General features: G+C 30.3%; 2 protein-coding genes across 2 annotated transcripts; one reads left to right on the top strand and one right to left on the bottom strand.

Annotated features, from left to right (window-relative positions):
* Window positions 1-117: 117 nt before the first annotated feature.
* On the bottom strand, window positions 118-19071 carry LOC139106922 (pyrokinin-1 receptor). Its single transcript, XM_070664014.1, has 7 exons — window positions 17987-19071; window positions 17794-17858; window positions 14888-16052; window positions 4861-5062; window positions 4323-4431; window positions 3777-3998; window positions 118-3688 (listed from the first exon to the last, which is right to left on the bottom strand). Exons 3-7 carry the CDS (start codon window positions 15749-15751, stop codon window positions 3670-3672), a joined length of 1416 nt encoding a protein of 471 aa, XP_070520115.1. The 5' UTR covers window positions 15752-16052; window positions 17794-17858; window positions 17987-19071; the 3' UTR covers window positions 118-3669.
* On the top strand, window positions 7951-10557 carry LOC139106920 (cytochrome P450 9e2-like). The gene has a single exon (XM_070664011.1). It carries the CDS (start codon window positions 8248-8250, stop codon window positions 9802-9804), a length of 1557 nt encoding a protein of 518 aa, XP_070520112.1. The 5' UTR covers window positions 7951-8247; the 3' UTR covers window positions 9805-10557.
* Window positions 19072-20021: the final 950 nt, after the last annotated feature.

Here is a 20021-nt window from a genome sequence, read left to right as displayed (position 1 = left end):
GAAATTAATCGTAAATATCTAAAATAAGAAGCATTAATAATAATTACTATCATCTTCAAGCCTTTTTGAAGAACAGCATTAATTTATTTACATAATGTATAAATATATACAACATAAATAAGCAATTAAGAGACTAACATACAGAAACGTAATAATATAATATAAAATATTTATAATATACATAAATTTAATACATAACTATGTGAAGTTTGCTATAATTATTTAACTTTGGGATCACAAAAAATTAGTCTTGTAGGATTTGAATAAATAAGTCGTGCCATATATCTATGAAATATATATAGAGCACATTTTAAAATTGCTATACAGAAATAATTAATATTTACAGTGTTCTAATTTCTAGATGAACTTAAGTAATGATAATACGTTCAAAGGATTATAATACTATATTCATCAGCTTAGTCGCAAGTAATAAAAGCTTTAATAAAATTCTGCTTAGCAAGTACGTGATTATAATAAGTAGTCCTTTAAAGTTATATGCAACAAATACACATATACGGGTACATACATATATACATGTATGATTAATACATATTAACTCTTTAAAACATGTACAGAATGCTATATACAGGAATGCAGAACACGTTAACCATATGCATCGTGTGTGTATATATATGTATGTGTTTGTTGTACTTCATTAATTTTTTATTACATTATCTTATCATCTTATATTTTATTTTCATCTTTAAAACGCGTACAAGTTCTATAAGTGCCAAACAGGAACGTAGATAATATATTTTTATAAAAAAGATAGAGTAATTTGTAGAATATATGTTTTCTCTTTTTTTTTTTCTTTTTTTAATATTTACACATTACATATCTGATTATGAATAATTCGATATATAATCGCACATATAACCGTACGTAGAATATTAATTTACTCGTACATTACTCTGGCGCGTACGTCTGTCTCCGATATAATATTTATGACTGAAAAATTTTCTTGATAGCAATGACGTAATATGTCGCAGCGTAGAATCAATTTGCTTCAACTTTTAGAATTTTCTTTTTTTTTAAATATATCTTTGTGGCACTCTAACATAACAACATTACGCAACATGTATTGTAAATTATTAAATTAAATTAAAAATCTTTTTCAAAAGGCAAAAGATAGCAAACATTATGTATAATTTATGTATGTTACGCATAAAAAGTCGTAAAACGTTTAACGTAAACAGAAGATTTTTAAGAAAAATGAACAACTCACAAAATTAAATCGTACGATATATTTTCTAACTGCATTCAAACAATTTTGGTCTATAAATAACGTGAAAGAAGTCTGTACATTATCCATGCCATATTCTGTTACATTTTTCAAGGAACGACACGTGTATGGATTTATGTTGGCAAAAAGAACATATAAAAGATATACCGGACACGTGTACCGACACCACTATTGAAATGCATTGTAACTACAAAAGTTTCAATAATAAATCCTTCGCTCAGCGACAATTTAATAGCAATTAAAAATGCATTAATAAAAAATAAAATTTTAATATTTATTAATTAATTTAAAAAAAAAAAAAATAGTTACACAATATTTCTTATTAGTATTCACCTGTTTAAAAATTATTAGCTTAATATTTTGGTTTAATACGATCCTCTTGTTTTTGCATAAATGCACGTGGATAATATTCTCTTTGTTTTTAAGTTTCTCTTTAGACTTGTAAAAATTTAAGTGATAAAACTACGTTATACATATAAACGATTATCGTATAAATTTCATAAGAAATTTATTTAAAAAACGCTTAAAAATTGGTTATTATTAATATCCATATTACTGATAAGTACACGATTAAACAAATTAAAAAAAAAAACATTTAACTACGTGCAGTTTCAAAATTGCAGGATTAATGATACTCCGTTAGTACTGTCGTACAAATCTGTAAAAGAAAATTCACGAAAAAACTAGTTTGCTCAAAATTTTAAATGGAATTGCGTGGTCCCGAAAGAATATGCTCTTCTATGTATTACGGGGTGAAATACCGTAAAATTTTTTCCCAGTGATTTCCCTAGACGAGTTTGTCAGTTAATCGATCTCAGTCCTAATTGCGCGAAAAATAAAGTCTATGAGATTGTAGGAACGTGCTAACTCGATTTCTTTTAGCTTTGAGTTACACGTTACGAGTTGTAATAACAAACGTACAATTTGTGCTAAATTTTACCCTTGACAAAAGATATCAATATTCCTGGCAGCATTTTTGGATAATTTCTTTTTATCAACCTTTGATAACTTATAGTAAATTAATTTAATTTAGCGCATTAATATTTATCATCAAATTGCTTTTTATAAAATACTTGAAAAAGTATCAAAATCTTTTTCAACTTGTTAGAGTTAGAGTTCAACTTGTTATGTTATCAAGTACTACACATTTTTTAAACTTTTTATATTTTATAATCTATCTAAAATAATATTTAACTTTTTAATGAGAGTGATACCCTTATTAAACAACATGAAATATTACTTTTATTTGAAATGTCTTAAATTATTATTTAGAATAAAATTAAATTAAAAAATTTCAGAAATGTAATTATCTTCTGTTTTTTTCTTTTTTCCTTTTTTTTTTTAATTTTTTTTTTCTTTTCTTTTTTTTATTAGCTTTGATATAATTTGAAAATTTTAATAAAACGGATTTAGTTCATTGAACAATTTTAACACTTCAAAACTTGTAATAGTAGAATTTTCAACACTTTTTTTTACTAGATAAAATAATTTTATTATTTTGTATTACGATACACTTACATCTACACTTATACAGCAAGGGTTTCATTTACTTTCATCCGAATGAAAATTGGCATAATTAATTACGTTATAATATTTCTTTACTTTTGCAAATAAAGTACGTAAGTGAAAGAAGAGAGAAGAAAGTTAAATAATTAATTCTACGGTATCCTTTAAATTAGATTGCATAATTTGAAAATAATTACCACTTCCGTTGATTACCAGTGATAATTTTCTTACATTAATAATTTACATTAATAATCCACGTAAAAGTGATTTGACGAATTTACATATATAAATATTGCAAGCATTCTCTCTCTTTCTCTTTCTCTCTTTTCCTTTTTTTAATTTTTCAAGTAGTTAGTTTTTATTCAAAAATTTAAGAATAAAAACTAAATTAATTTATTTTTATATATATCGCAATACGTTTTTAAAATAAATCTTTAAACTCCAATTAAAATAAAAAATTTTAAATTATTCGCAAATATTTTAAAGTAATTTCTTACTTATCTTTTTATATCTCTAATCTTATACATATAAGAATTAATAGAAATGGATTTTGACATACGTAACCGCTGAATCTATTATTCACATATAACACTTGCGAATCTACATTATTATACAGCTACATGCAGAATCTGTGAATTCTCTACGTCAACTTATCAATATATTGTTCCAAGTTTCACAGCAACATTTTCTTATTTTCTGACAAAGCATTTATCAAATCTGTCGTTGACATCGAACTTAAACTCACAGTTGCGCGCTTGCGTTTGGTGAAATGGGCACTTTTTCAAAGCGATTCGGGCATATGAGATCATCCTAGATTTATCCTTGGATTTACGTTCACAAAAGCCCCGCATTTAAACTAAAGCGCCAGTTGAGACCAAATACATATCGGGAGAGATCATCCACCAAAGAGTGCTGATGTTTCACGGGCTTACCGATTCCCTAATTGGTTGTCAACCAACAAGTTAATATAACCGTTGAATTTTTTTTTAATAAGAATAAAATGTAAATTTATCACACACATACGTACCTTTGTGGACTGCAATGATATCGGGTCATGCTCTTTAAAATCCGCCGCAGTATCTGTTCCAAACATCGTCGGAACGTGATGCCGCACATTGCGTACAGCAGAAAATTGATGCTGAAGTTTGTATAATAGAGCAGCATGAAGAACTGCTGAAGACACCATAGTGTCTCAGGTGTATTCTTCTTTGCCAAGGCAAAGAAGAACACACATAGGCGAATCACGTAACTGGAAAACAAGAACTCGACTTATAATGTAATTTCCCCACAAAATTCGATTTTGCTGAAAAATATTGATTATTTTATTTTAACTATATGATAATGTTATCAAACTACAATTTACATCAATTTTACAAATTTATTTCTTTGAACAGAAAAAAAAAAGAAAAAAAAACAGACTCTTACTGTCTTGTTATAAATTAATTGTGCGTATGGGTGTAATGCAAAACTTATTTGTTCTTTATTTATCGGAAGTCGAGAAAAAAAAATTTCAGCTCGTTTCATTATAAAAATTAATTAGAAAGAAAATAACAAATTACGTTACGCTTCTCACCTCGGTAGATTAAGTAATATGAAGACTGTGCTAATAAGCACGAGCATTTTAGTAATGCTTTCTTGATTGAATCTAGTCGATCCGAGATTCCGACAAGATGACCTCACGTCTGCGAAGAGAAAAACAGGTTCTGTATAGCTTTTTGCATCTAACACGAGCACAAAACTAAGAAGCTTATTTTAGCTTTATGGAAATGGAAAGAAAACCCTTTATAACTTCACTAAATAGAATATTTGAGAGCATTACCGAGAGATATCTCTTACCAGTTTTCATTATTGAAACATTTGAAACTTGTATTAAATCAGTTTACGATTTTTATAATATTAAAATAATCTTTATTATCGCGCTGCGAGTATAAAAGACGGATATTCATGCCGAGAGAAAGTCACTTTGTGAGGGAACTATTTTGAATTCCGCAGAAGAAATATCGGCAACAAACATTCTATGTCGCGCGGAGCGCTCGATTCTTACCTCGGGGTTGTGCTACGCGAGAGATTTCTAAGAGGCTCGAATTTCACGTCGCAATAGATTAACTTACGTATGCACGGGGCTTCTATTTCGGTCATCTGACAGACGTTCCGCGGTGTCGACGGCGGAGCAGATGCAGATTGATGCCGGGAATGGTTCTTGGACGAGTGAAACGACGATTGTTGAGAGGGTGGTCTACGCGTTCCGTTCGCACCGACGAGCGAAACCAGATTCATATTTCCGCCGCCGCCGTTATTGCTGCTATTGGCACTCTGAAAATGGTTTTGTAAAGTACTGTCTTTGCCTTTGATAATCTGCACGCCTTTGACATATATCTGTAAAACCCGCCGGTTCTCTCTCTCGCTGTATTCACTTTGCAATTGATCTGTTCACACGTGTGAATGCTGGTTGTATTCGAGGATATTACTTTGAGACGTGGCAGATTTGTAGTTAGCAGTTTCCAACGGGACTGCGAGAAACTCCCGTAATACGCGCTTTAAGCGTGACAAACTGACAAATTCAGGAAATATTCCATTTTATTTATTGAATTATCAATACGATAAATAAATATATTGTGCAGACGAACCCTCGTCGTATATTGCAAAGCGCAATTTTATTATAGCGTTAAAATATTATTTCATTTTATTAACTAAATTTTGTTACTTAATTTGAATTAATTAATTTATATTTTTACATGATTTTATAAGGTAAAATATCTAAAGGTATATAATTTGCATTATAGATTTTTTAATTTACGGAGAATCGTGAAATTACTTAAAACGTTTGAAAACGAGTTTGTAACGTGCGAATATAAATTTACGTAGGTACGTATACATATGTAGATGTATTAATTATAATATTTGAATAACATTGAGTAATGTCTTTTTTATACATTGTCTTTGGATTCATCAATTGTGAATTATACGTGGCATATAATACACGATAAATATACTTAGCTGTTATCTTCCTTTAATGTACAATATTTTATTTATAGATAACGTTCACAAGTTATTAAACGATATAACCTGTTTTATCTTTATAATAAAATACTTTCAGTGAAAATATGTTTACGTAAAAATATTGTGAATGTTATATTATTAGTTAACGTTTTATTAAGAGAATGTGCATATACTAATAGTGAAACTCTACATATGTATATAATTTCCGATCTCAGCTTATTTAATCTAACAACGTTATAAAAGTTGAAAATTATCTAAATTGAAATTAATTAAATTCAATTTGTTGCACTAGGTGAAACATAAAAATTTTGCGCACAATCTCGTTCGCGTGTTATTTTGCATAAAAACTCCAATAAGTAATTTATATAAAATGCAATAGTTATGCAAGCAGATACAATGCTTTGAATTACGTACAAACGCAAGCTTTATAACACAGAGAGAACACTAACTGAGATAAACGTGAACGAGCAATACACAAAGACCAGCATTGTACGCTCGCGTTTTAGAGCGACTAAACCATATGCATGTAAAAATTTTGCATAAAACTCATTCAGTGCTTTTTTTTTAAAACATTCTTTTTAAAAATGCCGCATTCTCGCGTAAGTTTTGCATAATACAGAAGACTTTGTGTTTATTCTTTACATGTGTATACATTTATCTTATAACAAACTGCTAATAATTTTTATTTAATTTTCTTTTTTTTTTTTTTTTAATAAAACGATAATGAAGCTATTGTTAACAGTTTTTGAATAAGGCTATTTATAAATGTATTACTTTTGCATACTTATGTCGCTAAGCGTGTCGCTTTTTTAAGTAACAAATTATTTAAATGAATTACTTTCCATAAAACAAATAAAATTATAAAAAAATGTATACATATACATATATCTGACACAATTACTACGTAAAGAGAATGACTCATTCATCCACTTACTACAAGCGAATCTAACAACTTATTGATACCCCGCATTCGTATAAAATATTAACCGGATTATTTAGGGGAAAATCCTCGGGGTGCCAATCATAGTAACATATCATACAAGTGCCTGTCTATTTCTCAAATCACCATTTTCATTATTATCACATTCTATTGATGGAATGCTGTGTCCTTAATTGTGAACTAACTACTGACCACTTTGATAAATTTATAAAAATTATTGGATATTCCTGAAAACTTGAACAACATATTATAAAAATTTGAACTTCTTCGTAACTTGAAATATAAATTTTATACCGGCGCAAAAGTTAAATTTTTATTGAACTTTGCAGATACTTCGAACATTTCTCGGAAAGAAACGTATCAATTTTATTAGAATTTCATTAGAATTTTATTTCGATGCTACAATATTCCATGAAAATTTCGTGCTGAACAGCAATCAAAGTATTACTATTAATATTGATTGAATAAGTCTTTCAATTTTTGTTAACATTTTTTTTATCGATCGAAACATATAATTACATAAACATATTCAAAGACAGCATATGTTACATAATATGTTAAAAACAAAATTCTTTAATGCTTTTAAAAGATTCTTTAGAAATGTATTCTACACTTTTTATAACTTTTACGTAAGAGATAAAAATAATACTTTATTCCATTCTACACAATTTGAATTGGATGTCTTGCATATCAATATACACTGGTCTGGGACACTGTACAATCTGTATAATCAATCCATCATCCGTTAACCTTCATCTCACTTAACTCTCGTAACTGACTTAATGAAAACAAGTTTTACGCGTCAATAAGAGATAATTCAAGAAGGACATTTATAAGTCAAAAGCACATCAAAGTCTTATAGATTTTATTAAAAAAATTTTTTGTATTTAAAATTCATACGCTTAATTCAAAATCGACTTATTAAATTATTAATGCAATTACAATAAATATTATTTTAGAATAATTTATCTTCTTTCTACTAAAATAATAGTAAAAAAATGATAGTTAAAAAAAAATATAACATAAAGAAGATCTCGAAAAGTGAAACGTAAAATGTGTAAGCAATTTATATTATTAATTTAACGAATCAAGTAATATCACGTAAGAAATGAGAAATGGTTTATACTTTGATAAAGAAAAGTAACATCAATTGACCTTTAGTCCTCTGTATTTAGAAAAATCTCACACATTGATAAGAAGATATTTATGTAAAAGTGCACCATCATCTCAAGTAGATAATTGAAGGAGCTGACGTATATATTCGCGGATTTATTACGCCGTGTCATACGCGCAGCAATCAGTCGTAAAATCACTTTCATGGTGCGTGCATCTTGTCGCTAAATCTATCGAGATAACGTTTCCAATTAAACCGAAACTCTCTCGACAATTATAACAAGCTAGTACAACGATGTAATTAGTGATTTTTCTCCAGTTATCGGCAATATTTTTACGATTAAGTGCGGAAAATCGTTTTATTTGTCCGAAAACCCAGCGACATTTAAGAACGCAATCAAGAACGTTTTCTTCGCACGTAACTAATCGAGAGACTGCACTCACGATGGAGCCTACTACTTTGCTTTTGACTATTGCAGCGGCGACTGTCTGTTTATATTATTTCGTTTTAAGTAAAATGTCGTACTTCGAGAAACGGAAGATCCCGCATTTGCGACCAATTCCAATATTGGGCAACATGGCACCATACTTTTTCCAACGTAGATCCCATCAAAACCAATTACAAAAATTGTACAACCACTTTTCGGACACAAAATACTTCGGCCTGTACGATTTTCTAACGCCCAATATCGTGCTCCGTGATCCAGAGCTAATTTCCATGGTCACTATCAAGCATTTTGACAATTTCTGCGATCATAATAATTTTGTAAACGAAGACCTCGACCCGATAGCCGCTAAAAATCTGTTCGGCTTAAAAGGAGACTACTGGCGCGAGATACGAAAGCTTCTTAGCCCTAGCTTCACGTCCAGCAAAATGAAAGCGATGTTCGAGCTTATGACACAGTGCGCCGAGAACTTTATCAGTTTTATAGTAAAGGATTCCGGCGATATCAGCAAGACATACGACATGAAAGAATTACTGAGTAAATATTCCAACGACACGGTGGCTACGTGTGCTTTCGGAATCAGCGTGAATTCCTTCGAACATCCGAATAACGAGTTTTTCCTACTTGGCCGGAAAGCGCTAACTTTCGACGCTTGGCTGTCTTTTAAATTCGCTCTGCATAGAAACTTCCCGTCGGTTGCAAAATTCTTGAAACTCAGAATGTTCGGCCCGGAAGTAGAGAGATTTTTTAAAGCCGTCGTTTCCAACACGGTAGAAATAAGAGATAAACAAGGAATCGTTCGTCCAGACATGATTCAGTTGATGATGGAGACGCGTAATAAAAATCAAAAGTCTGCATTCGATATTAATGATATGACCGCCCAAGCGTTCGTATTCTTTCTCGGCGGATTCGACACTGTTTCAACAGCTATGTCTTTTGTGGCGCATGAGGTCGGCGTCCATCCCGATGTTCAATGTAAATTGAGAGAGGAGATTGATAACGTTCTCAAAGAAACCAATGGTAAACCTACCTATGAAGCCATCAACCGCATGAAGTATTTAGATGCCGTGGTAAACGAAGTTCTCAGATTATGTGCACCAGCTACTTTTCTCGACAGAGTATGCGTTAAAGAAACCAAACTACCACCGCCGACTCCAAACGGCGAATCGATTACGTTAAAGCCTGGCGATACCATAATGATCCCAGTCTTTTCTATACATCGCGATCCAAAGTACTATCCGAATCCAGATAAATTCGATCCAGAAAGATTTCTGAAAGGTGAAGTGGACATGTCGCTCTACATGCCATTTGGCGTAGGGCCTAGAATATGCATAGGCAATAGATTCGCCTTAATGGAAACAAAAATTATGATATTTTATTTGCTTTGGCATTGCGATCTCGAACCCGATGTTAAAACTCAAACGCCTATAGTATTTAGTTCAAAAACGCTCAGCCCGGTGCCGGAAAACGGCTTTTGGTTAAAAATACGGACGAGAAAATCGAAGACTCCCGTTACACAATCTTTATCAAATGGACATGGAGTCGCGGAACATTGAACGAAGCATATTTACAATTCACCAAGCAAGAAATTGTATACTTAAAATTAATTATTCAAATGATAACGGCAATTCAATTTTGTCCTCAGTTATATGCTTATCGATCAAATTAAAAAATAGTTTTAAAACATTATTTAGATATAAATAAGTTCTAAAATAACTTTAAAATAATAATAAATTAAATATTACGAGATCGGATATTTTTATATAAATTATATGTATATTTCGCAATATGTAGTTGTGTAATAATATAATCGAAATGAAATGTATACCAAACTATTGCAATTTCAGGTTTTCTTGTTTGTATTTGCGTATTTAAAATATATTTTCAGTGATATAAAGCAAAAAAAATAATTCTGCGTGTTTCACACTTTTAGATAACAATATCTGAATGATAAGTTATCGCTCAGGTAGCACAGAATGGTTAACGTATACATATGTGCGTTTTATACTTATACATTTTCTAAAAATATCTAACACATAATGTACGTTTTACAAAGAATACCAAACACCTCACGTGCCATTAAAATGTTTATTCGACTGCATTTCAAGATAAAAGGTTAAAACTAATAAAATCAGTTGTAATAGTAAACAATTTTTTTACAACAAAATTAGCAATCCTGTGTATTTTTTTGCATCGCGTAACGAATATTTATAATTTGTCCATCGAGTAGAAAAATTGTCTGTAAACTTTAATCCGATTGTAATTAGAATTTTTGTGATTTTAAATAAAAATACATTATTCATGAAAAAGTCTGACTGAAGTAACAAGCAGACAGATCTATGAATGTCATTATGCATGAATAGTTGTCAAATAAACATAAATAAAATTATCAAAAATAAAGATAAATTACAGTCATAATTTATGAGATTGGTTTCAAGTATAAAAACTACGAGTAAAGTTGGCTTGTAAATTCATTTCTGTTGTCATAATTTAATAGCTCTTATTTCATGACTTAAAACAGAGAAAAGAAAAGTAGCAAAAAAAGAAAAAGAATTAAAAACAAAAAGCATAGGTAAAACTAATTTACAAACATTTTACATTTATTTTATTAATTATAAATTTTTTAATTAATTTCGTGTGATAATTATTGTTAACTTCATTATCTGCAAAATTATTGTGTGCAACATTTGTCTCTACAACATTTACAATATTCATAATAATTACAGTAAAAGTAACTTTCTTTTATTATATTATATTTTAATTATTATAACATCTAGTCTTTAATTAATATCATTATGCAGATATATGATTTCTCATACAAATCTACAAAGAAAGTTCCAGCGGTCAGTAAAACGCGATGGAAATAAATTCTATTCTGATGCGTTTCATGTTCATGTAAAATGCATAGTCTTAAGAGAGGACACGTTTGATGTACAGTATTCATTTAATTTCGTAAATAGGGAATATGTTTTATTCACAAATGTGTTTTATGCATATTGATACACAATAAATTATCAAAATACTTGTCGATAAACTATCACACCTTTTTCGTGAATTTAATAACAACAAATTTACATTTAATTTATAATATTACTGTTTAAATTTACCAGAGAAAATTGAAATATATAAATATTAAATATGAATAACTCATACATAAAATATAATTTTTAATATAAAGTTTGGAAAATACACATTAAATAAATAAAATTTTAATTACCACAAATTATCTACTTTTCATATTTAATGTTATTTATTTATACATAAAAACCCATATTTGGAATTGTTATATTTCTTACGAATGAGAATAATCTATTTAATGATAAAAATGTTTTTTTTATCATTTGTACCACTGATAAAAACTTTCTTCAATTAATCAGTTAAATGGTGAATCCAATTGTTGACTGTATCCATTGTTACTTTTGTTGAAAAAAAGGTACAACTTTATCGAATGATAATATTAACGATTGAATATACATATTTTAAATTTCTCTCGGTGTGAAAACGTAATATTGATTTTTTTAAAACGAAACTTTAATACCATTATACAGATAACACTTGTGCATCTTTAAATTTTTTTTTTAATTATGTAATTATGTATGCGTGTATTTTGAAGTGTCATATAGATATGACCTATCTGTATTGATAATCATGTACTGAATATAGAAACGTACAATATTTTCTGTTATATTACAATTGATATGGAATTAATTTATTGACACTTGAATTAATCACGTTGTGGTTGTCACAAATCGAATGCATCCGAATCACAACACTTGAAACTTTCACAAGTGATAAGGCACGGTGAATTTGTATATCACTTCTTTAAATAATATCGTCGTAATTTTTGTACACGTCTAATTGGACGAAACGACGTTTTGTCCCCTTAGAATTATTTTTATTTTTGCTAAAAAAAGAAACTTTATTCGGATTCTGATATTAATTTCCGGTAAGAAATTGCGGCTTTAAAATGTATTTACTGTTATCCCGAGTGACAAATGACTAGAATTCAATCTCTCTTTAAAGAGATGAAAGATGATAGTTTCAATCTCTTTTGGATTGCATCGAGAATATCATAATCTGATTGAGCATCCGAAGCGTACAGGTAAACATCGTAACATGGAAATCAATATTCGCACGTATTACATGTTTATTAACGGCAATAGACAACTTCTAATTCCCAAATCGTTAAGCTCTTAGCTTCAATAAACAAAAAAAAATTATATAGTTTGAAATATTTTTTTATATATTTTTTTTTTCCAAATTTGTCACGCAAACAAATGCGAACGAATAGTTAACAATATGCATATAAAATCTATAAAAACTTCTGTATGTTGTTTCCGAAATATTTAAAAAATAAAATAATTCTGTAAAATAATTTTTTAAATTTTGTTTGCAAAAAAATGCATGCAAATGCATGTAATTTTATATTGAGTTTTGCTTCATTTAATATAATTCCAAGTTATGTTCAGATTTAACAATGATATGAAAGAAAATTTAAATATTAATTTGTTAAAATTATAAACTATAAGAAACACTATTTTTTTATGATTTAATTACGACTATAAAAGTTTTATACAAAATAATATTTATTTCTGTGGATGTTCCTGGATGAATTTAACGACGTATATTTTTGCAATTTAATTTTAATTTAATTTAAATAGGGTACTAACAATAGAAAGTATTAAAATAAGAATGCAGATATAAAAATATACATATCTATTTTAATATAATCTTAAGTATAATCATATAAAGTTTTAATTGGAAAACAACATTTTAAAATAATGTTTCAAAAAATAGAACAGTTAAATTAATATCGAACCGCAAAGATAAATCTGCTCCTCGCAGAAAACATCTTGTGTAGTAAATACTTTCTAATTTCGTACACTTTTAAATATCTTTTTTTAAAACATAATTTATGGATATGTTTTCTCTTTTTCTTTTTTTTTTTACACACATGGATTATGACGCTTCTAATTTACGAAACAATATTTCGAGATACACGTCGCAATCTTTTCCGCCTCTTTATACACCCACTGATGACGATATCAGTGGCGGTGCAAAAAGCAGATTCCACGCGGTTCACGATATGTCGATAACACACATCAAGCCACGATTATAAACAGCAAGCAGCAGGAAGCGGCAATGCACACAAGTCGATCTGTAAAGATGAATGGTGGCAGTTGGTTATGTAAGCAGTGAGGAGTATTTATACGTCGGTCCAAAATAGTCGACAAACCGCATTCGGAGGTGGCACGTTTCTTTGATAGCAGCATATACCATGGTTGCCGACATACTTTTTATCATGGCAATAATGTCAAATCGCAATTAAAGAAACCCCATGTTTAACGAATTAAAAGGCACCGAAATAACAATGAAACGTTCGCCTTTTTTAAGAAAATATGTAATTTTTTTTTTAATAGTTTAATATTTGCATTGCACGCGTATAATCTATGTAGTATTCTGCACCGATTGTAAAGTGATTGGAATTTTTTCTCCACCAGCTACGGTGGACTTCGTTTAGTATTTTTTCTTTTTTTTCTACTTTTTTTTTCTTTTTTTTTTCTTTTTTGTAAACTGAATTGTGAATATGATTCTTCTCTACTTTTTTCACGTACATTGTTGTAGTGCGCCTTTAAGAAATCGCATAAGCAAGTGCAAACTATTTCCAGATTTGTTGATGTTTCGGATTACACATGCTTGCCTTGATGCGCTACTCGTGCGAATAGCGTATACATGGTCGATCACGGGGAACCCAATATTTCAACGTTTACTTACGGAGATTTATGATAACACATGTGGAAAGAAACACTCTTTTTAACTGATACTACAAGTACTATCCCGAACTATATCCCGAATTCCGAGACCCGGTAACTTTAATAATGATAAATTCCGAGAAAAAATATAATAAAAAAAATATCTGTGTATTTTTTCTCTCTTTTTTTTTTCTTTTTTTTTTGTAACGTGAGTTATTCCGCGTATTAAATGTTTCCAATTTATAATAAAAGCAAAATAACCATATATTATTCAATATCGCGATAAATGATTTTAATATGATCGTGTGAGTGTAAATGTATACATAATGTTTTACGCGTAAATTGTCATAATAAATCGTGCATATGCATTAAACACTTAACGATATCAGTTAAGTGGAAGATATATTCGTAAATATACGAACGTGTAAGCGTTATCTAAGTGGTTAAAAGCTTTAAAGGAAAAAAAAAGTATTGTATTATGTAATACATTCTAACGTGCGTCTGGCTAAATTTTTAATTAATTTAAATTTCAAACTGTACTTATCGTTCTAATATTAATGAAATACTTTTATTAAAACAAAAACTTAATTACGTTTAATCTTCCTCAAGTTAGCTTTTAATCTAAAAAAAAATAATAATTTAGCTTTATATTTCCTTTAAACTTTTATTCGCAATTAATTTATAATCAACATGGATTTTTCTAAGATAAAAAAAGAAGTGTTTAAAGTTTAATGAATTTAAAATGAACAACGTGTGATGGAAAACAAAATCTTCCTTGTATGAAAGAGGGAGCATGAACTTTGTAATATATCAAGCTTGTAGATTAGTTACATGCATGTTACAACATCAAAACGCAGCTCGCAAGTTCTTAAGAAAGGAACTTTACCGGTATTTGATTGAGGTTGATGTCGGATTTCTCTCTGTTGGAGCAATTCGCAGTGTAAGCGGATTCTTGGTTGAATCTCCTGCCAAACTTCAAAAGATTCCGCATAATCATGGTATTCATCACGATGATAAGTACGAGCGGCACAATCAGACTCGCTATACTGTCGATGATGCTAATGATTTGCATAGTCTCCAAGTATTCGATCTTCAGCTCGCACACCTCGTCGCCGCCTTGATTTTTCACCACGCCGGCGGTGAAAAAGGAGTACGAATGGCTGAGCAAGGCGAGAATCGTTAGCAGTAGAATGATCGTTTTTGCGCGCGCTACGGTGCACATGTGTGGCCGATGCAGCGGATATTGCACGGCGATGAATCTTTCCACGGTGAATGCGACAATTAGCCAAACGCTGAGCGAGCTGCAAACCGCGCTAACGTACACTAAAGTCTCGCACCAGCCGTTATTGTTGAAGACTTTCCATCCGATAGTGCTGTTGAGCCACACGAAAAGCAGGGACATCAAGAAGCTAAAATCGGTGGTGGCTAACGCCGCTAAATAGTAGCTGGAGCTACGTAGCTTCAAATGTGTCTTGAGGAATACCACGCACGACAGCAGATTACCCACTAAACCCATCAAGATGATGAACGGTATGTAGTACAAGTGACAAAAGTCTAGAAGGAAATACAGCGATGTGCAAAAGCTGTCCGATTCCTCCAAGTCGTAAATATCGTAGGTGTGATTACTTTGGTAATCGAACGTGAAGTTCGACGGCGATGCCGATCTTCGTACCCGCGAGAAGCCGCCGAACGCCGTCGGTATCTGGTGACAGCTCAGAGCCTTGATCGATAGTTCTTGAAACACGAACATGATTGCTCTTGATTATGTAACGATCGATGTAGTTAGCTGGTAGAAACAGTTTTTTCCTCTTTTCTCGTTGCTTCAAATAGCTGTTCGATCCGCGCAGTCGGTTACGGCGTATAAAATAAATCGGCAATAAATGCACATTGCGATATTATTGGTCATTCGTCAGCCCTGTTAGTGTCACGTCGTTGATATAGACCAGGCGTCGGATCACAAACTTGCGTAGAGAGCTCGAGCGCAGCGGGCGAAATGATTGTCCAGCGGGAATTTCCAGTTCTTTTACGGAACGCATGATTCCGTTAAAAACCTATTGGATAAAGTTGCATGTACTACGTATTTGAAGAGAGCTAGTCAAACTCATAAATAACACCACTGACACAATAACCGTGTCCTGCACAAAGTTGCATCAAGTGCTCAAATCGTGCGCGATGTGATACCGTAAATTTGTTTGCCAAAGATTCTATTTTTTTTAGAACAATTTGCTAAAATCTATCAATGAGAAATAGTAAAAAAAAAAAAAAAAGCGATAAACTTTTCTTTTAAATTTATGCGTGGGCAATTCATATGAAACGGATCGCGATATTGCGAACTGCCATACAACTGATAATTACACTTTTAATTTGTAGTAAAGTCCAATGTGTCATTATCCAAAAATTGTTCAAAAAAAATTTGTAATTAAAATAAAAGGCCGTTTGATCTGATGCATTCGATTGCAACACGCACGCATTCCGGTTCGGACAAACGCGTGTCGTAATGGTTGGAAGTTTTCCAACGTTCCTGACACCATCGGTATTGAGCGCAAGATTACGTTTAAATGTTCGAACATTTGCTTTCGTTCGAATAATCGAGTGCATTATTTTTTTTTTTTTTTTTTTGCTCTTAATGTTCATCTGAGTAACATTATGGTCATTTACGTTTTAAGTTACATTACGTTCAATCCAATTAAATTCGCAGCGACGTACAATCGGACAATACAATTTTACGCTCATGCATTTCACTCGATAGATTCAATTTGCGTTTAATCGTGTATTTGTTCGTAATTTTTTTTTCTTTTCTTTTTTTTTCTTGAATTTTATAATAATTTGCATTTATTTTTTTTTACCGTTGGCTAATTTTAATATTACGACATTCATAATTCACTATATTTGTTAATAATTAATCTCAACGTAATGCTTTAAGTTTATTCGATTGTATCTTAATAATAGCGCTTTTATCATAAAATATAATTTTAACGTATTTATTTCATGTAAATTGTACATTAAATTGAGCAAGACGTAATTGCACTGAATGGCTCGCAGTTAAAATGTAGCATCAGTACCAATTATTGAAATGGATCAAAATGCAAATTGATAATTATTCGTTCACGTAAAATTTCATATATTTATCAAGCAAAACTTTTATAATTTGTATGCTAATAATGTACTGTAAGAAAAAAAGCTCACTATCGTTAAGTCTCAGTTGCAGGTCAATATAATTTCTCACGTTTTGATTAACATGGAATAAGAGAGCGCGATGCATTAACAGTACACTTAATAGCTTCTGTAATTGATTTTTTTTTTATTAGATTGTCTACTTTTCTCTATTTCATGTACAATTTATTCTAAATCGATACGCTTTTATGCATTAAAAATTGGTTTCTTGTTGTACACTTGATCGCGGAATAAACGCGGAAATGTAATAGATTTGACGAACAACATGCACGTTTCCGCAAGAATGCAATTTTATTGTAGCTCACTTCGTTATTTGCTCAGTCTTGACTCGAATAAATTCTGAATCTCTGGTATACAGTTCGACTTGCAATTGAAATTTAAAAGAATTCAATAGTGCGACCGCCCTCAGATGTCACGCATATTGAAAAGATCCAGCAATATTGATTTACATTCTCATAGCTATATTTCTTTTAATTATACTGAAAACATTTTTATTTTATTTTATGTCTAATTTATTAAATTATTTGTTCTATAAAAATATATATTTCTATCTTTTGAATTTTTTAGATTAATTGACATATCATTAAGCTATTAATATTATTAAGTACGTTGACTTACCCTTTACTTTAATTGTACAATCGTTTAACGTTATTTAACACTCAAGGTATATATCGCTCGATAATCTTTAGACAAAAAATATATACATTTTATTTTATTCAGAAAAAAAAGAAAAAAAAAAAATTGATTGACCGCACTCTTAATTTGTCACGGGGAGTAAGATCATTTATATCGTCCGAATTTCTATACGCACTTCCGTCATTACTTCTGTCTTTTCCTATCTTTTCGTTCGTCACTACGTATAAAAAATTCACAGACAGAGATTGACGATATAATATATCTTCCTGATGTAGGGAGAACGGTGTCGCACAGCATTATCGCAGATACATTCAAGAATTCTCACTTTATCTGACAATTTTTTTTCATAATCTGATTAAAATTCCCCAAAGAATTTTTTCATTTTTCTTTTTTAAGAGAGGATCAAATCTTGCCTTGTCTTACCGCAAAAAAATCTTTTTCTTTTTTTAAATAAAATTAAACGTTCTATCAAAATTCTTTTCTTAATAAATTCTGATCTTCTTTTCTCGCAGCTTTAATCGTAGCTAGAAAATGCAATAATTTCTACAACTTTTATTTAGTTTAAGAGAAGATCATAAAAGTTAGTTACTGGGAAATATTTTTTTTTTTTGTTACTTTTAACGAAGCGGTAATAAAACTATCAAATCGATTTAAAATCACAACAAAAAGAACTTAAATTATCGGACAATTTCCACAGAAAAAGTAACGTATAACTTGCAGTTTTATTTAATTTAAATTTTTCCACTCAAATATCTGGCAGCCTTTTAATTATTACGTTCTATAAGTAATTAAATCTTGCTCTATAATTTGCGCCCCAGGAAAATATCCGAGTTTTTAAACGTGCTTCATTGCCGGCTTGTAGAAAAACTTTTTCACAATTTTGATATTTAATTAAAACCTTCAACTATAGGAAAATGTACGCGTCGCGCGTTGAGAAACGTCGTCGGATAAACTGGGGGAGCGGACCACTGTACGAACGCATCTGTGCCAACCAAAAAGTTTCGCCGCATGCGCTTTGTATAGATCCTGACGGCGTCTCGACGGACGCCGCTATCATCGACGTCGCCAGCGTCGTTGAGTTTCGCACTATTTTACGTCTCACGGTTTCGGGGGAAAGATCGAACGAAAAGAGGGTGGGTATATCGCACTCTTTAACTTTAGATAGATTAACAGGAAATTACTGTCACATTACGATTTTAAAAAAACCTAAACAATTTAAAATCAATTTAAAAACTAAAATATTTTTTTAATAAAAAAAGAAAAAGTTTTATTGTGCAAAATATTTTTACAATAAAATGGGGAAAAAATGTTCTACATTCTACGTAAAAAAAACTTCTCGTTTAAATTTTGATTTCAAGTTTAGAATAGTTTTTTTTTTTTTTACTAAACGTTATCAGTTCTTCCTTAAAATTTAAATATATTTGATAGGTGTTACAAGCTAATAAAATTTAACACAATTTTAGAAAGTATTAATAGAAATTATAGTAAAAAGTTATTTAGAAGGCATGATCCCAATCGTCTTTTCAATCAACCTTTGCATTTCTAATTCGATGGCTTCGTTAGTAACGTAATTTAATCTAATTTAATCTATTGAGCAATAACAGTTGGTTAGCTTCTGCAGATCCCATAAACAACATTTAATTAATCAATTTATACAAATAACATAAATAAAAAAAAATATCAATCTTCTGATTTTGTACCACTAATTTAAAAAAATTATAATATTAAAATATTACCTTGTTATTTCTTTTTCTGAACAATTTGTGACAAGTGCAATGCCGAAATTAATATTATATATAAATATTATTATTAATATTATTATAAACACATTTTGTATATAATACAATCTAAATTTGCTATTTCAAACCAAATAGGGAATGGTAATGGCATAATAAGCGCAGTATAAGCTATTTTACCGTTTACTGTAATTCTGAGTTCCTATTTCAGAATTTCAGCCATGCAGCCCACATTCAACAATGATTTACATAGATATTTGTCTCAAAATAAATGCTGCTTTCAGTTTACAAATGTTCTTTGTCTTGTATTCACTTTTAGCTGTACAAAAGCATTGATACATTAATGGATCTTTCACGAATGTATTAAATAAACGATAAATTTTTATGAGACTTACTTTCATATTTTTATGAAATATAAATACAAATCTTGTAACAGAAATAACGGGTCCTTTTTTTATTATTACAAAGCTGTAA

This window comes from Cardiocondyla obscurior, linkage group LG12 (assembly GCF_019399895.1).
Source record: "Cardiocondyla obscurior isolate alpha-2009 linkage group LG12, Cobs3.1, whole genome shotgun sequence".
Lineage (NCBI taxonomy): Eukaryota > Metazoa > Arthropoda > Insecta > Hymenoptera > Formicidae > Cardiocondyla > Cardiocondyla obscurior.
This window is presented reverse-complemented; position numbering and strand designations above follow the sequence as displayed.